This window comes from Clinocottus analis, unplaced genomic scaffold (assembly GCF_023055335.1).
Source record: "Clinocottus analis isolate CAN_PGR_092001 unplaced genomic scaffold, fCliAna1.0.p SCAF_2, whole genome shotgun sequence".
In the NCBI taxonomy this organism is placed as follows: Eukaryota; Metazoa; Chordata; class Actinopteri; order Perciformes; family Cottidae; genus Clinocottus; species Clinocottus analis.
Window position 1 is genome coordinate 15,979,832 of NW_027175931.1, and position 19,291 is coordinate 15,999,122.

The window sequence follows — 19,291 nt, forward strand, 5'->3', positions numbered from 1 at the left end:
AGACACACTTTTCATGGGAGAAATCAGCCATGACGGGTTAACAAAAACATTCAACCACCTGTCTCCAAAAGTATCAGAGCAAATATTCCAGTCGTTTCCCCTCTATCTTTTGTTTTTAAAATCTGATAAAAGGAGAGCTTATCTTTTCTTTTCTTTTTTGCATGCCACTTCTGAATTGTCGCATTCGAGGAGCAATGCAGTCATCACCTGCCAAGTTAAGATGTTTTGAGTTAAGTCCTAAGCTGTGACACGCAGAGACTTTGCAGTGCAAGTTGAAAGTGCATACTCGACAAACCTACTTCAGGCCTTGTTCGGTTTAGGTTTATTGACTGGGAAAACACACACATTCTCACAGCCCGCCTATCGTTAATGTATGACCAAACGGCAGGTCCGCTGACCGGCTGCACACTGAGCCTGCTTTGATCAGACCCGTTGTAAACACTGAGAGCCGGCCTTAGCCTAGTGCTTGGGCCAGGGGTTATCACCACACACCCACACAGTGAGGAGTGATAAAGTCTTCCGTTAGGTGGGTGGAGAGACGCCTTATCTGTCTCCAGCGGCCAAACATGCGGCTGGCTGTCAGTGACCCGAGGCCAGGTAAACAGACCTGCAGCTGATAACAGATGTAAGGGACTGAAGGAGGGCCCAAATGTAGATGAGAGCGGAGCCACGGGGCAAACTGGAGAGAGCGAGTCACTGAGGTTACAGGGGTGGCACTCCATTACTGCTGAACTTTGCAGCCCTGCACCATTAGCTGTGATTGTGGCGATACTGCTTCTGAAGGCCGAATCAGTCAGTGTGTTGCCCTGCTCTTAAGTAACCGGGCTGCTGCTGGTTCTCTGCAGAACCGGATTTCTTTAACTTCATGCAAATTATAAATTGTAATGCGGGTATGGGAATACAGAGGACGCTAATCACTTGGTTGGTTTTCACACATGAACTTTCCAAATTCCGGAAGCAGCATCGCTAATAAAGTTCAAATAAGTAAGCTGTGGTTCCAAAGTTTAGGGGTTACGGGTAGTTAGACATCTAATTATGAACCTGCGACACGTATAGTGAGGTTTTACAGTAACCAGCTAACTTCGTGGAAACACATTTTAAATTATGGTACCATGAGGGCTGTTATGTTCAGATTTTAATCTGTTATGTTCAGATTTTAATCTGAACATAACAGATAGCAGAAACATCGGTACTGGATGGAGACTCAATAGTTTCCGGTTCTTTCACTGGTAATATTGGTGGTTGTATAAAAAGATATCAAACACTGTACAAACCAAGGCATTGAGGAATGAGACAACGAGCTACTAAATATGGATTTAAACAATGCACGCTTCATTATGCTGCATTTTGGTCAGTAACACTGAATATAAACACAAAAGAGACAAGATAAGTTCAAAGCGCCAAATGAGGTCAGTATTATCACTGATCCTGATAGACCCCATATTAATGCACAAAAATTACATGAAAGTGACATCAGCACACCAAAACGCCACAGCAACTTTTTATGAGACTTTCCGGTTGGCAGCAGGTCGACAAACAGAGAAAATGAAGGAGCAGTTAATAAGCGACCGTGAAAGTAAGAGCGGTCTGCTACTGGCGGTGGTGGTGAGTAGCTCGGGGCCGCTTTCAAATCTCGGTTTAGCTGACAAATTAGCTGTCAAAGCGCAAAAAAGGTTGGAGATCCCTGATGAATGTGTCAGTAAAAAATAGTACCATCCATTATTTTACAGGCTACTGTCTTCTTTCTTTTTGTCAATCCAGTAAACGAACAACATGGAGCAAAGTGTTCAACTTACTGTTAACAACACTCTTCTTTCTCGTTTTTATATTCTCTATCTAATGTAGAGACACTTGTGTTCTCTTCATGTGGACGCCTGTCCTCTCTCCAATCTTATCTCCCCGCCCATCTCTGTCACATGCTTGCCATTCCTCCAGAGTGTCTCTCAGGCGATCAGAGCTGCCTAATCTGTGTCACAGATTTAGAAAAATAAAAATAATAATGAACATGCCAAATACTTTGTGAGCGGGGACAGCCTCTCTGGAATGAGCAACCGTCACACCAGCACACGCACAATACTGCACACGGTCGCATTCCACTTTCTTTCTTTTTTATAGATAGCTTTTGTTTGGTATCTGCAGGGGTTGTCACACTTTAACCGCACAATCGCAGCCACCCTTCAGGTAATCCCCCCTCCCTGCCTGATAAAAATGGATTTGACAGTCAAGTCCAGGCACCCATTTACAGTTGGAGGCTTGACAGGTCTATTATGACCAATTACGGGACACACAAAGTAGCCCTTTCTCATGGAGCAGAGGTCAGGCCTCCTCTTTCACTCATCTCTGTGAAGTAAAGTGACTGTCTGGTATGCAGAAGATGCCCCATTAACTGTCATTGCTGGTTACAATTACCTGGTCTGACCTGGCAAAAGATTAGAGAGGCCTGCAGGTACAGAGATGTCTCCCTGATTGGCTGTCTGGCTTCCTGGCGAAGGAGTAAGACATTCCTCGTGGTAACTTTCTCCTGGACCTTTTCCTTTCATTCCACCCCCCCTCCCCTCCATTCCCCTCCACTTTCTACAGCCTCTGTTTTATTCCTGGATGTTGAATGATGGATGCTGTTCCAGCACTCTGTCACCTCATCGCTTCTTTGTGTGTTTGTGTTATTTTCTCTCTCCCACACGCCTTTGCTTGTATTGTCTCCTGCAGCCTATCTGTCTGGTTTCCTGCATGTCTGACATGCTCAGATAGATGCTATCTTCTCAAGTGGCTGCTCTCTGAGACTTAGTCACTGTTTGAGGACGAGGGCCAACAAAGGACTTCACCAGCAACCAAGCTCATATCGCATTGTCACCTTTGACGAAAGTTGTTTTCTAATCCTGTGACCCTAGTTGACTTTTATCACCTCAGACATGCAGGTTTGGTAATCTGTGTGGCAGCGTGATGGCAGACTGGAGTTATGCATTTCTCTCTATGTGTTGAGGAAGTAGTGAGGAAAACAATGCAAAACAAAGTAAGCCTACTTTCAAACTAATGGTGGTGTAGACAACTGCCTGTAGCTGCTGAAACCCAACCTAGAGCAAGTACCTGTGATCAGTGATGTATGTGGGCTGGTCCAAGGATGGTTTCAGGTATATTGGTAACAAGTGCACTGCCAGGAGAAACAGTCGTAATATATATATTGAAGTTAATACCTTTCAACTTAACTAGCACATTATTATTATTATTATTGTTGTTATTATTATTGGATCAAGAAACACCAGTACTTGTTTTATACTGACTATTAAAAGTCAATTTCTAGCCTCTAGAAGGCTGTCTACTCCACTGAAGCTCAGAACAGGGTGCTATTTCCACAAACGCTCTTACATTTCTGCAGTTCAAAACTTCTAATATAAACATTTTACATTAAATGGTAAATGGCATTGTGTCTGAAAGGGTCTTCAGTTACACTGCTCTGAAACACCTCTTTAGTTTGACACAGTTTTTAAGATGGACTTCACCATCTGAGCCCTGATATGCTGAAGGTAAACGGGGGTCATGATCTTTTTCGTGGCCCCCGTTATAGTTACTCGTATAACTATAATAATAATAAATAATAATCACTATTCATGTGACATACTCATTAACGGTTGGGTCTGTACCCATGTAAAATGTCAATATACTGTACATAAAAGGACATTTTTTGCCAGTTTTCAACTTGCTTTGCATTATGGGTGTTACAAAGCTCATTCGGTGGCGAGTGTCTGTCAGATGGCGTGAAATGCATCATTTTGCATCATCGAGCAGCCTTTTGCTGGCATGAGAGTAGTAAGTGATCCTCATCCTCCCACTGACCCCTGACCTGTGTCCTCTTTCTATGCTTGTCCCGTACCTGTCCAGGTCCAGGACATGTGTTTCAGCCAGGACAGTCGCTGGGTAGCCGTCAGCACCCTGCGTGGCACCACTCACGTGTTTCCCGTTAACCCCTATGGCGGCGCGCCCTGTGCCCGCACGCACATGTCCCCGCGCGTGGTCAACCGGATGTCCCGCTTCCAGAAGAGTGCTGGCCTGGAGGAGATCGAGCAGGAGCTGAACCGAGTGGCTGCGTTGGGAGGAGGAGCGGGAGGAGGAGGAGGCATGGGAGGAGGTGGATGCATCCTGGGTGGAGGAGGAGGCATCGGGGGTCGTTGTAGCCCCATACCAGGCCTGTCCAGCAGCCCGTCGGGGTCTCCACTGCACGGTGAGGAGGAGGGAGGGGCTTGCTGATGTCCTTGTCTGTTTCCGTGTTCAGGGTGGTATTTTAGGGAGCATTTGGTGCAGAGCAGCATGCGGGAGGTGATGTTGACTTTACACGGTCACGTTATGATGACGGTGGTAGAAAAATGAGAAAATACATTCACATTTTTGGCTACAAGTTGAGCTTTGAATCCAAATACGATGGATCAATAAGTGTGATCAATCATCCTGATACGGAGCAAACTTCCACTCCTATTTGAGAAGCTCTTTCCAGTGAATGATTGGTGTTTTTACTTGATAATTAAGTAGATTTCATCAAAATTGTCGTCGAATAATTTGCCTAAACCTGTCAATTGACTAATCCGTTCAGCACTGAGCCTCCGACTCGAAAAAGAAAAGTGATGTTTTTAATTTAATAATCAGGGGACTTTGACCACTGCGCGAAGAACAAAAATCCAACCAAGCTTTACAGAGCCTCAGCGACTTTGTGACTCCTGACACAAGCAGCCCACACAGAGTATCAGCAGTAATTTGGAGCAGCCTGATTGTACTCTAGCTGTCTGCTAAGGCTGATGAGAGATGAACCATACCAACAACCAAAACAACAAGCTATACCAGAAAACGGCGCTCCGGAGAATGTAGATCTCCACCGGGTGCGTCTGCAACGACCACGCACACGCTCACAGGTCGGAATGCATAATTTCCTGGCGGAGATGACAATGAGCTGCAAGTGACTGAGAAGCTCTGTGGAAGTCATTTTGATTTAATTTTGTATTGGATGGTGCTTCAGGCGAGATGTTGCTCGAGTTGAGTTGAGTTCAGTGATTGTGTTTCGGTGTATCTCTGTGCGTTTCCAGTGACTGGTCATCTCAGTAGCTCTTTTCCAGGGACTGTGATCAGTCTGCCACAACCTTGTCCACCTTGTTTGTCAAACAGCAACGCAGGCTGCTCACACTGCCTGTGTCCTGAGTTGACATAGATACAAACTGATAAAACTTTGTGTCAACTGCACTACTTGACCCCAGAGGTGTTTTCCCAGTGTAAAATATCACAGTTGTCATTCGGCATGGATTTCTAGGAATAGCCCTGAGCTTTGATAGGTGTCCAGCAGCCTGGGCGAGGAGAGGACGGGTGCCTTGAGCAGAGGGTCGCACAATTAATCTCATATTAATCGCGATTTCGGCTTCCTGCGATTGAATGAACATAACGGGTGATATTTAAGTTTTAAAAATGCCTGCCCCGCTTATTCAAAAAGTCAGCAGCTTATCAAATCAAGCGCTTCCTCACACCCACTAGTGGGCGATCCAATCCAAATCTACAGCAGCAGCCTGTTGACTACTTTTCTGAGAGATAATTATTCTGTTCATTACTCCTTCTAGAGAGAAAATGGGCCAACCTTTTTTAGGGTAGAAACATTCTAAGCTGTGCTCTGCTGATATCATTTGGGGGAAGTAGTTTCTTCACAGGAGAGTGTCGCCTGAGGAGTGTAGGACGAATGTTATTCATAGTTCCTCACTCTGATGACAATGATTTGTTTATTCAATAGCACGTTGTGCTGCTGCCAGTGGTGGGTCTGTGTTTAGCTTCCGCGACCGCTGGTAAAAAAAAGTTGTTTTCACCTGGAGAGTCTGTGTGTGTGTCACCACGATGAGATGACCACAGAGGAAGGCCTGGGTACGTTGCCAGATGTCTGTGCTGGTGTCTCTTTTTCTGTGGGCAGGCTTTTCCCGGCAACAGCGCCTTGCTGGCCACCTGCTAATGAACGGTGAAGGGGTTAGTACCTTTTTAAGATGATCAGCTATTCTCATTTTTGAGTTTTGCTGCCCTTCTGAGTTCATCTCAGCCTTTTTAAAATGGTTGTATTAAACTGTTGCACAAAAATGTATTATTGACAGTACTCTTAGCTATAAAGTTCGCTTGTGTGGTGAATAAGCCGTGACATACCGTCATAGGGAACACATCCCTACCCTCCTGCTTTGGTGCAGTCGCTTCTTTAGTCTCCATAGGCCGGGAATAGGTGACAGAGTGAAGTTATATTGTTATCTGCCCCCACCCAGGAACTCTCACTGCACCCCCCGCCACATACACACACACACACACACACACACACACACACACACACACACACACACACACACACACACGCTTGGAAGATGGCGCCCTTGTTTCCTCTCTCCGTCCTGTCTCTCTTGTCTAGACCCAGACCTCTCTGTAACCCCCGACACTAACACACACACACACACACACACACACACACACACACACACACACACACACACACACACACACACACACACATTCCTCCACACTGTGAAAAATAGGCCATCAAACATTAAAAGGATGTCTGACTTTGGAGAGTCACTGCTCCGCTGCGATGACAGACAAAGAGGGACAGAAACATCAAAGTGGACGAAGAGGTGAAAGTGAGTGACCAAAGTAATGAGGTACGATTGAGAGAAAACGAAGGAGCGATAGAGCGGGGGTTAAAGGAGGAGCGGCAGGCAGACAGAGGGAGAGAAAGATAAGTTTGTAGTAGCAGCAGCGCTGAAAGCCGGGGTCTCTGGGAACATGGTCGTAAATCACACTTTTGTTTCAAAGGAGAGCATTAGGGCCACCTGTCAACAATTAGTCCTCACAGTGATACCTTATTGTGTGTGTGTGTGTGTGTGTGTGTGTGTGTGTGTGTGTTTGGGGATGGGGAGGGGTGTCTGGGTGTGTGTGTGTGTGTGTGTGTGTACTTTTGAAGAAGATAGACTGTTAGAACCAATCATTATTTTCCGAATGCAAAAAAAGAAGCATGTCAGACTCATATATTTCCATGGAGTTGCACTGACCGTGCTCGACCCTTAAGAGGGAAATTGAAGGTTTTCATAACTCTAATATTTTACAGTGTATAATATAATCCACAGGAAATTGAAGTCAGGTATCACACTGCTTTTATCAAGGTGTTAATCCATACCATACGGTCACAAGCTCACTCTCTGATAAAAAACACAAAGGCCCGCTCTGTGTGAGCTGCAAGTCAGTCCCTGTGTGTACTTAAAGGGTTACAACCACATTCACACAGTAGTGTTCCACACTCTGTCAGCTCAAAATGTTGCTCTGACCTTCCTCTGTTTTGTCAAGTGAGGTGCGTCTGCGCTTTGTGACATCACACGTGTTTTTCTAAAAGCACCTGCACCTTTTAATGCTACAAACAAAATTCAGAATATCATATCATACAATATAACATTGCAATTATTTTGAGGCTGATACCTTAAAAAATCATATAACAATGTACTGGCAAATATAACATAAAGACTAATTAGAAAAGCAGATTCGGTGCCTTAGTTACTTACTAAAAAAAAAAGTCAAATGAAATCATGCCAAAGGATCTCAGGCAATTGTGTTTTAAATGCAATGGAATAAGATCATTTTTTTCTTTCCCTTTTCGCAGCGCGGTCTTTCTTTATGTCATTATGCAGCAGTGCTCTGCAATTTAATTTACTGTACAGGGCACTTTTGGGTGTTTCCCCGACGCTGAAGCCAGAGATGAACTAGACTTGTCACACGAGCTCCTGCCCCAAAACAAGATGATCCTCACCCTCCAGACGAGGCCTATATTTACAGAGTGGCAGAAAAGAGCATATCACGGGTCATTATCAGTTCAGATCCCAGTGGGGCAAGGTCATGTAGGTCTCTGTGTGTCTGTCACTCTGAAGATAGTGGCTCCAAGACATCCTGCCACATGTAAATTTAGAAAGCCTGGCCCTTCCACCACTACCGCTGCCACCGGCGTTGATGAAAAAACCTCCATAATTTGTGCAATTTTCTCCGGATGCAAACACATTGAGTCACATTTCCTTTTGTGTCTGCCTTCCGCCTGTTTTTTTGTGCCGAGCCGGGTGTGAATTTTGGGTAGGGAAGGTGGTGGTTTTCTTTCTTTTCTTCCTGCGCTGGCAGAAAGCAGCGGGGTGAGGCAAGCCGGGGCCGAGCCACCTAGCCACAACAGCTGCTCTGTGATTGTCGCCAGCGAGGACAGCGTTGATTTTTGGGAAGGAACTGCAGAAAAGTACACATCCTTCTCAAAGCTGCCAGCCCAGGCCGCCGGCACGCCTAAAAATAGAGGCTGCAATTGGCCGCCGTCTTGTCACTGTTAAGATCTGGAACGGCTATTTAGGTCCCTGTACGCCCCCACGTGTACAGTGCGCTCCCCCCCTCCACCTCCGAAGCCTTCCTGTGCGTTGCGTGTGTTGTCATTTGAGGTGATGACCTATACTGCAGCGTCCCACGCTGTGAAGTGCGGTTCGCATGCGGCCCGGTGCATGAAAGGCTTGATTAGTGAGTGCAGTTTATGTGCACAGGGCAGAGGTTATTGAGGCTATACCAGGCTCATGGCAGCCGCCGTAGGGTTTTATTATTCAGATGTTTTTCACATCCACCCACAGCTGGCTGTATAATACAGCAGCGTACAGTCCAATCTTCATCATAATAAATTTTTTTGCATTTGATGCCTGCTTATATTTCCTGGTGAAGGTCTTTGCCCTCTAAATCTGCCCTCAAAGTGTCTCCATTTTTTTCTGCTGCATTCTCACGACAGTGCACTTATTTTTTGTTCACGGGTGCTGGTGCCTTTTGTGTGTACACAAAGCCTCGGTCATACACTCCCCGACCATAAAACATCAACATGAGGCTATTAGTCAGTGCAACAGATTTGTTTCCTCATTGAGCAGAAGCCCCGGTGGTCCGATCACTGGGCCATCTGGGCCCTGGCGCTGGTTCAGAGAGAGAGATGGGGGAGGCAAAAAACAAGGTGTGACGGGAAACTGTTAATTCACTTGTTGATAAAGGGACACTTCCTTTCTGCTATTAGAGGCTGACGGCTTGCTTATTTGGGTTTGGACTTGTGTTTTATCTCGCCCACTCCTCTGCCGGCGCTCCCCCTCCGTCAGTCATCGTCCTGCGGTGAAAAACACCAACTCTCTGCTGAGGCCGATGCCAAGGAAACATTACCTCATAACTGCTGGTGTGTGACATGCGTGTATGTACGCGACCTCACCGTGACCCCCTTGCTTTAGACTGCGCAGGTACTGGAAGTTTAAACAGTCACAGAGTGAAGTCGGATATGTCGAAATCTCTGCTTCGCACGGATTTAACTGAACAAGTTGGCATGTTGGTTTAAAAAAGCGGCGTGTAAACAGTGTGAAACAGTGAGGGAGATGACTTGTCTAGATTTCAGGCAGCATGATGAGCTGTCTGCCTTGGATCCAGCATCAGACGGAGCTAACCAGCATCTGTGAAGCCACATCAGGCCCACATGTTCATCAGGGTTTTTCATTTAATTTTCCTTTGCTCCAACCCCTTCCTCTCTTCTACTCCCCGCCATCGCTGCTGTGACATCTCGACTCTGCAGCCTCACCTCCGCAGACACAACACGCTCAGAGCAGAGCACGGCTGCAACTGACTCAAATTGGAGTGGGTGAAAGACTCAAACAATCAAATTTCGGAATATTGCGTGACGCAGCTGAAAAGCTACCATCGGCTACTGAACTAGACGATGGAGTGAGAATGTTTTTGTCAACAATGGAGAAAGGGTTTATGGGTAAAAAATGTGAACGCCTGTTTCTGGGTCATCCAAATAAAAAGTCGACCCCATTACCCTGATGCAAAGATGACTTAAAATCACAGTGTCGCGTTAAAGCGCTCCCTCTTATTGATTTGTGACGTTGCCGACAAGGACCAGATGTGTTGTTGTCGTTTCTGTTTACAATTTCTCTAAAGTAGAACACAGAACATGAGGAACCACACATGTTCACATACAGTAGTGAAAAGTGCTCACGCAAGCAAAACAAATGCAATATAAAAATAAACATTTTAATTGTTCATAGCGGCTATATTAAAATAAATAACTACTATTAAAAATAGCTTTACAAATAAAACATCGACATACATCATATTGCATAGAAATATCCCAAATTTATTGTAGAATTAAAATATTTAGGTTTCAATTCATCTTGTGACAATTTCTTCTCATCAACATCTGTACAATCTGTTGTGCATCTGTACAAAGAAGGAAACATAAACAATTGTTGTCGTGCTGAAGCTATAAATGATCTCTTTGAATAAAATATATTAGCATTTAGATTCCACATCTGCTCATTGACGCGACGTCTCGGGTTGTCCCAGGCGAGGCAAAGCGTGGTGTGTTGTTTGGGGCTCGGTCTCGTCCAGCAGAAAGGGAGCGGGTCGGAGCGGACACGGCCCTTTAGAGTCGTTCCCACATCTCACATGCATCTGTATACAACTTCTCCTTTTGATTGTGACAGCAGCACCGCTTCCTCTTCTTTGACCCCTGAGCATGTGTGTTGTGCTCCTGCGTCTCCATGGGAAGCTACAAATACAGAGGAACCATGACCTTGGGGAAAGTCTGGGAATATCAGTTGTTAATAAGTTGGTCACTTGAATATGCTAAAATAAAGTAAAGTGTCTCTTAATTCTCCTACAGTTTTAGGTTGTTGAGCAGAGTAAAGAGCGTTGCTGCGGGGATCTTTAATCAAGGGTGTATGACTCGTAAGCAATATGTCAGTATTTCACTTTGATTACCCAGAGCCATGGAAGTGTGCGTGGATCCTCGGTGTCAGTACCAGCACTGTCCTCCGTGTGGCGCTGTGTGGTCAGGATTCCCAGCGTTTGGAGAGGGCGGAGCGGAGCAGCCAGAGGAAGGGCCTTGAAGAGCTTGAGTTGTGCTGCAAGGGTTTTGCTCTGATACGAATCTAACAACAGAGAAAGAGTGGGGTAATTTCTCTGGCTTTCTTAATAAATGGTCACTTCCTCCAGCTAAAACAACTTGCAGCCCTCCTTTGGAGTGAGATTTTTAAAGAGGCAGTCTGAACACTTTCCTGTGGATAGAGGCCTTTTAGCTGGAAGCTTTGTCTTTTGCCCATTTTCTCTCTTTTTATTTGTCTTTACACAATAAAGATAGTGAAGAAATTTTTTTGTTATATTTCACATTTTTCTAAACTGCTATTAAAAATATATATATATTTTTTCAGAGCACTGTTTGACCATAATTAATACGTTTCATTGGACGCATAAAGTCCAACAACGCATTTTGTAAATATCTTTTAATTTTTAAATTCACCCTACAAATTGTTCGTTGTCAGGAAATAGGAAACGACCAATAGCTTTCTAAAAGAAGCAGATGTTCTTTTAAAAGCATTTTTTCCCTCCCTTAACCTGCCACATAGTCAAGAGGATTAGGCTTTGTACATTACTCTGGGCATTTGATTTACCAGTTGTATGCCATCAAAAGGTAAGCTAGTGTTAGCGGCGTGTATTTGTTGCCGGCTGCGTCGGCCGGCTTCTCTCCTCCCTGTGGTCGGCAGAGCAGCCAGAGCCCCGCTCGGCTTGAGTCAATAAACGGAGAGCTCAGCGCAAAACCACACTGCAATCGAACAAGCTGTTTACTCAGAAAATTAGCCTTCCCCTGTACTTTTAGGGCTTTTAAAGCGACCAAAAATACACAGTGCAAGGAATATGTATCTTGGCCGGTGTTCAGGCCCCACCAGAGACCTGTGTCCTTTATTTTTAACATTTTTTTTTTTTTTTTTACACGAACCCTAATAACTCAATCTCCACAACCACTAAACCCTCTTATCACCGGGTGCCCGCCACTGCACTCATCATTATTTGATTTGCAAAATTGTAAGGTAGAGATAAAGAAATAAAGCTGGCTTGCCATTACACAGAGAAGGCACTTGTGGCTTCCAGCTTATTGCCGAGCACGTGAAAAGTGCATGCTCTGAAAAGCCAAAGCCTTCCATTGTGACTGGATCAATAGGTTTTACATCCCACCTTTGTGCTGCTGCCGCAGTGTGGGGATCATTTTTGTCTCTGTTTTATTTTTGTCTCATTTCACTTTTTTTTGTTTCTCTTGAAGGTGGTAGACGTGTTTCACCAGTGTCAGGCTTAACACGTCGGTGGACAAGTTGTGGAAGCTGATTAGTTCCAGTATCTGACATACATTTAATATATCAATAGTAGGTGTACTGTATACAATGTATAAAACCATTCCTCAAGACACTCAATGAAACATGGGACAATATTCATATTTGTGCAAGCCTTGTAAAAGTAACATTATGGATAAATCCATTTAAAAGGAAGACTCATACAATCCTGGAAACTACTTTGAAATGGGGACATCAAACCAGTTTTATAAGTGCAACCAGTGTGTGTGTGGGTGTGTGTGTGTGTGCGTGTGTCTTTTCGGATGCGGCGTGGGACACAGAGGGCCTGTGATGTTTGAATATTAATGCAGATGAAAAACAACTAACTAAACAGCACCCTCATTAAAGAAAAGAGTGAACTGGACTCTGCATTGGCTGGGGGGGAAATCACTGTGGCTATTATTTAATCCTGAAGGAGATGTCAAACATTTCGGTTTGACGTCATGACCTTCATAAAGGCACACGTCTCATTATCTCCTCTCTCATTGTTTCCTCTCCTTCGGCCCACCGGCTCGAGAGAGGAGAAGCATTTAGAGCCGGACAGACGGATGCAGCCAATCTCCTCTGAGCGGGACGTCGGCTCGGGAGGCTGCAGTGCACTCCGATCTGTTCCTTATCACTCGTAAAGGACCACGTTCATTTTGATTGAGATGAAAAAGCATACTTGGAAATAGCACTTGTGTTTGTTTTTTTATAAATATTTTATGAAGGTAATATGTAATGAATTCATTGTGTTGTGTTCCTGTAAATTATGACAACATTCTGTCTTTATTCCTTCTTCTTTTTTCCAACCTTGGTTGGAATGTGTCCAAATATCCCCCTAAAAAGAGAAGTAAGCATTTTTTTTGGAGCCTAACTGTTTGCAGACCTCACTGTAGGTCCTGCCGAATCTAACTAAAATAACTAATTAACTCAAATTAGTCTGAGATGAGATTACAAAGTGTGTGATTAGATTTGTGTTCTTGTGTTGTCCAGGTACCGAGACAAAAAAAAAAAATGCAGTTCTTCATCGAGTAAAAAAGCTTTTTAAATGTGGCGTTATGCAATAAAATCTACTGAATGAACAGCAATATACACAATCTAAATAAATGTAATGGAGAAGGTATGAATATGGCAGATATATATATATATATATATATATATATATATATATATATATATATATATATATATGCAGTATCAACAGTTGCCTTTAGAGTAGGGCCAGTAGAAACTGTTACACGGGAATATTGACAATATTTATAAAATATATTCCAAACCGTAATCATATATTGTACCATGTCTGTAGAGGGCCTCAACGTTTTATTTACAATAAATAAAACACAGCCTCACATTTTGCCATCCGCTTGTGTTCAAGGAGCCAATGAGAGGAAACAGATTGAAAACAAGACTTTGACAGAACGTCTCCTCATGTTCTTCTCCTCACCAGCTTTTCTTTCATTGACATGTTTTAAAATTTTTTTTTTAAAAATCGCTTTTATTATTTTTTTAATTGGTGGCCTAAAATTGCAGTCCTCTTGTTGCCAGTTATTCTATTCCTCATTTCATTTCCATTTTCTGATTTTGATCATGAAGCTCCTCACTGAATCTGATGCACCCCGTCTCCCTCCAACCGTCTCTCCCTCCCCTGCTCCCTCTAAATTGATTTGTAAGTGTCTGTGGTGTGTGTTGTGTGCGTGTGTGTGTGTGCTCAGCCCACTCCCTAAACACACACTCTCCCTCCACCCCTCTCACACCACCCTCTCCTGCTTTCTAAAACATCCAATCATTAGCCATAACCTGGCTCTCTTTACTGTGAGGTACTAGCTCCTTGACCCAAATCAGATGATGGCAACACGCAAACACACTTTTACACACGCACACGCACACGCACACACACACACACACACACACATACATGCATGCGCGCACACGCGCCCATGATGTTGGGGTGTGAGTGTCATCTGATCCAGTGGGGCTGTCTGACCCCCACCCAGCTCTTCTTGCTGGTGACTCAGTCCTGTCTGATGAAGCTGTGTAAATACTCACATGCTGTAAACTTGGAGATCTGATTTCAGATGTGAGTGTGTGTGTGTGTGTGTGTGTGTGTGTTTGTGTGTGCATGTGGTTGTGCGTGTGTGTGCATGTGGTTGTGCGTGTGTTTGTTATTTTTTTCTTTCTTTTAGATGATTGTTTTCTCATGCTTGTCGGAAGTGAGCATGCATGTTTTAGCATCTAGATGTGCTCTGCTTCTGTGTGTGTGTGTATATATATATATATATATATATATATATATATATATATATATATATATATATATATATATATATATATATATATATATATTATAGATATAAACAGAAGCATCTTCATTACAGCACAAGCTGCTCTGAGCACCACGCTCGTTGCCATATTCTGCATGTTTCACTTTTTACAATCTCTCTTTGAAGTGTTATGAGGAAATCCAAAGTTTTTTTTTTTAATTTGTCCCGTGGATTTTATTTATTTATTTTTTTGCCATTGCAGGGTGTCTGTTTATGTTAAGCTTCTGACATGAGAAACGTCAATGAAAATAGTAATCATGAAAAAAATGTTGGAAAAATGTTCCCAAATAGGGCTGTTAATAAAAGCTCCCCGTTAGCTTGCGGTCTGGGAGCGGGGGACCGGGCAGGAAGCCATTTTCACACAGGCCGGCCTGACCTCCACACAGAGCTTCAACTGGAAATAGCAGACAAGCGAGAGCGGCGTGCAAAGGGCCGGGTAGGGTGGGGAGGAGGGGAGGAGGGGTTGAGGAGATAGATAGCTCCTCAACATTACCTGAGAGAGAGAAAAAAGGAAGGAGGAGGAGAAAAGACTTGATGGCTTTTCCACCAGTCTTCCGATTCCTTTGCAAAACAGTAAATCTTGTGAAGTTTATTTTCTTTGCAGCATCTGTGTTTTATAAGGGCTCTTTTAATTTGTTTTTACTCTGTCCAGTGGGGGATCCCCGCTCCTTCGGCTCTTTTTCTTCCCCCTTTGTGTTCGACCCTTTTTATTCCTCCCCGCGTTCATCTCTGTCTCTTCTCCTCCCTTGTTTTCTCTCTCTCTCCAACTCTCTTTCCTCCCCCTGTGGAAGTGAGTGTTTTAATAATGATACTTTGGGGAGCTGGGACAGCTTTCACCCCCTCCTCCTCCTCCTCCTCCTCCTCTTCCTCCTCCCACCTCTTCATTCTTCTTCCTCCCCCCTGCTTTAATCCCTCCCTCCTTTAACATGTCTGGGAAACTTGGACCATCAAGGAATGAATGGTGGAAAGTGGAGAGAGACTGATGCAGCTCTGACCAAAGAACTATTTCACGTAGCGGAGACACTCGTAATGTTGGTGCCAATAAAAAGTGTGTTTCAGTGCCAGTAGAAACATGTGTGTATGCTTCATACCAACATGTTCGGGCCCTTTTTTAAAAATACATCCAAACAAATATTTAACACAAATAATAGATTTGATTTCAAGATATATACAATTTTAATAACGTGTGAGTGTGTAATTATTGTGTATGGGGTTGAAGAGCACTGACAGTAAAATAAATGTGTCCTTAATCTTTTTTTTTTAAATGCAGTTTTTTTCAATATATTTTTTCAAACTGATGTTTTTGAGTAATTCTTCTCAAAATGTGACTTTTACGCATTGAAAAAGAGGCCCATAATGTATTTTCTGGAACAGGGTTGCTTTTATTTGTTTGCTTCTGCGCTTTTGCACCGTGAATCAAGTCATCAACCAATCATGTTGCAGGTACACACTATTATTCAACAACAGAGAGCCTCTGTGGTGCGAGCAGAACAGTTAACTTCCTCCTCCACCCTGACGGAGGCAGCGCAGACCAGATCCTCTCGGTACTCACCTGTCTGCCTGCAGCTGTGCAGGTACTCTTTAAATAGAACTTCCTTTAGGTTCTGCTGGCTCACATGACTCAGACTTGTACATGAAGCGGTACATATACTGTATCTTTAAGGGGAATGAATAAAATATAAAACAATGCGATCATCGGACCAATAATCTTTACTGCTTGCTTTTGATACAGGACATACTTTATGCTTAGGACATCTTTTTGTCGTTACTTATTGGTGCCAAAGTATTAAGATATTGACACCCAGGTGGTACTTAACGCACCCCGTATTTTAATGTTATGCGTTTGACAAGTCAATAATAAATATTATATTTATATGCAGTATATACGAGTTATTAGTAGGTATTTTCTTCATGGAGAAAGAATGCGTTCAGTCAGCAGAGCATCATGGGAAACCTCTGATCATATCTGTCCGGACATGAAAAAAAATAAAAATAAATTATAATAATAATATCTAAATACACATCAAAAATTAAATAATGAAATGGACAGCTTGACTGTTAAAATACAGTTCAGCTGTTTTAAGTGATTTTTTAAATGACTGCATCGAGGTCTGGTGGTGGACTGGTCTCTGCTGGATCTAGGTCTATCCATGGCAGACTGGTCTCTGCTGGAGGCGACGCTGGAGTCTGAGCTGAAGGAGCTGCTGGTGAACATTCAGCATTGAGAATAACTGTAACTTTAACAGGCAAGAAAATCAGAGCCGATCATCTTCTGAAGATCCAGAATCATGGCAGTAAAACAAATAAAAAACAGTCCTTGTTTCTCGACGTTGGCACTGTAACTGGACTACTGGAATTATTCTCTCACTCCAAGCCGTCTGTTTGACCTACAAAGCACCATATTGTTGCCATGAATCATTTCTCCGTTCAACAATAGTGTGTGGACATGTATGTGGGAGCTGGAACAAGTGCTGTCGGATGGTGTTAAAACACTCGGACACTCTTGCTGAGTACGTTCAATCGGTGAGTTCCTGCTGGTGTGTCTGTATGCCAGCCTGACTCAGACCATTGTCCCTAACAGGATTTTTAGTTTGAATGATCCATGATTCGAATGCCGTTGCACAGATTTTGCAATGGGACTGTTTTTCATTTCTTTTCTTTGCAGCTATTGGCGTCGCTGTTCAGACAGGCGTGTTCTCTTTTTTGGCCGCTCGAACGTCAACCCAAAAATACCTTCAGAAGTTTAGTCAGAGCTGTAAAAAAGTATTCCCTCGACGAGCCGTTTTTATTCTTGTCTTCCGTGCTCGGCCTCCCTCCCTTTCTCCCCCCCCCCCGTGTCTCACAGCTGTGATATCATCCTCAAGTCCAAGGTCCCGTCTAATTCCCAGAGCATCGCTTAACATGTCACCTGCCTAACCCGCTGCCTCCCGGCCCCGCTACCGCTCCAGTTCCCTTTGCCTTTGACTGAAATATCCTCTCTGGCAAAACAATTCAAATAAGACACAGTGTCTGTGTGGACAAGCGCAGTCTTCAGAGCTTGTTCTTTCGCACGTCGGCTCCTCATTGGAAGCCTCCTGCTTGTATTGGATGCAAATTGGGTATTAAGAGATGGGAGAGAAACATGAGATGGCGTGACACGGAGCGGCTGAGGAGAGAGAAAGGGCGCGAAGGATAGAACGAGAGGCTTAATGCGAGAAGAGAATGCAAATGCTGTTGAGACAGGGAGCGATGGATAGACGGACGAATGGAGGAGAGCTGGATGGATTAAGGGAGAAAGGGAGACGGGGGTCAGATGACAGTGTGACTTTTTTGGCATGGTCAGAGTTTTTCTCTGGACGACAGCGACGGAGCTAGATTTGCATTGATGGATCTTCTTTCCATGGGGATGTCATGTATCATTGCTCGGGCACATCACGCCCCGGTCATTAATCAAATCATGGCCTCCGTCTGGAGCTATCCTTCTGCCAGACGCTTCTCATCTGTCTAGCGCTCTCTCTCTCTCTCTCTCTCTCTCTCTCTCTCTCTCTCTCTCTCTCTCTCTCTCTTTCTCTCTCTGTATCTCTCTCTCTCTCTCTCTCTCTCTCTCTCTCTCTCTCTCTCTCTCTCTCTCTCTCTCTCTCTCTCTGTCTCTCTCGCTCTCTCTCTGTCTCTCTCGCTCCTCTCTTGGGTTCCTCTTTAACTTTTTTCCCGCCGAGACTTTGTTTTTCCAGTTTTGATTCAATACCATTAACACCTAGATAACACAGCCGCAGTTGAAGGCATGCAACAGGTGTCTCTGGTTACATTCCCGCAGGTCACTTCAAATATGAAACCAAAGCCCTAACATGAGCGCTTGTGTTCGGTGCGAGTGGCGATAGTGAGGAGGAATATGGCAAAAGCTCTTTGGTATTTTGTGTTCCCGTGTTTTTCGGTGTCTTATTGGCTGCAGCATGAATGGGATCAGTAACATCTCTGAATATCTGAATGTACATTCTACATGTTACATCAATTCTAAGTGTCCACACCCAAGGCAGTGTCCTTTTTGTGTCTGATAGGAAGCGGAGCGTTCACATGCTTCTTAGTAAAATGATGGATACATGCACAGGCCGGATTTCCACTCCCACTTTCTGCCATATATGGTCGAGGACACACCCTTAATCAGTCGTTTGCATGTGTCTGCTCTAGTGCTCTCTCTATGAAAATAACAGCAAACAAGTACATTTTCACTAAGTTGCATTGCAGCCGTCCACAGCCGCCACTCTTAGTCTTAAACCCACTTATCTGAGAAGAAGTGACAATAACTCCATCTATCAGTCCCATCATTTGTCTGATTGGTTCTGAATAAGGAATTAGATTTCAGCCATCATATCCATTTGCTCTACAAGAGAGCTAATCAGGAAAAGGAGCTCAACACAGGAACAACCATACCATGAAAACAAAATCAATACAAACGTATTCATCCCACATTCAAGTGTGTATTCCAATTGATTCAACTTGAGATCTTTTTGACTGATCGACACAAATCAGTGAGTGACACAGATTTCCTCTGAAACATCACTTTCATGTTGACATGCCTTGAAGGAAAAGTCATTTTAGTCTGTGGGCTTCAGGAAAGTTGCTAAAAGTCCAACTATTGCATGATTAGAAGCTTATCTTGTCTAGATTAATACCACACCCGACCATACTTCTACTCAGACGGTCTCCGACTCATGCTGTCTGTTTCACAGCCATCCAAGCTGTCTGCTCACGTATCGTCTTCTACCGGTGCGTGATCTGAAACACGCTCCACATCAACTTGTCTTCTCTGTCTTC

At 43.9% G+C, this 19,291-nt stretch overlaps 1 protein-coding gene across 2 annotated transcripts in view; it reads left to right on the plus strand.

Moving 5' to 3' along the window:
• The window catches only part of bcas3 (BCAS3 microtubule associated cell migration factor), a 305,557-nt gene that overhangs the window by 66,700 nt on the left and 219,566 nt on the right, over nt 1–19,291 (plus strand). For both annotated transcript variants that reach the window (XM_068585216.1, XM_068585217.1), the window contains exon 15: nt 3,877–4,216. In XM_068585216.1, the coding sequence (XP_068441317.1) occupies nt 3,877–4,216 (340 nt within the window). The remainder of the gene's footprint in view (nt 1–3,876; nt 4,217–19,291) is intronic.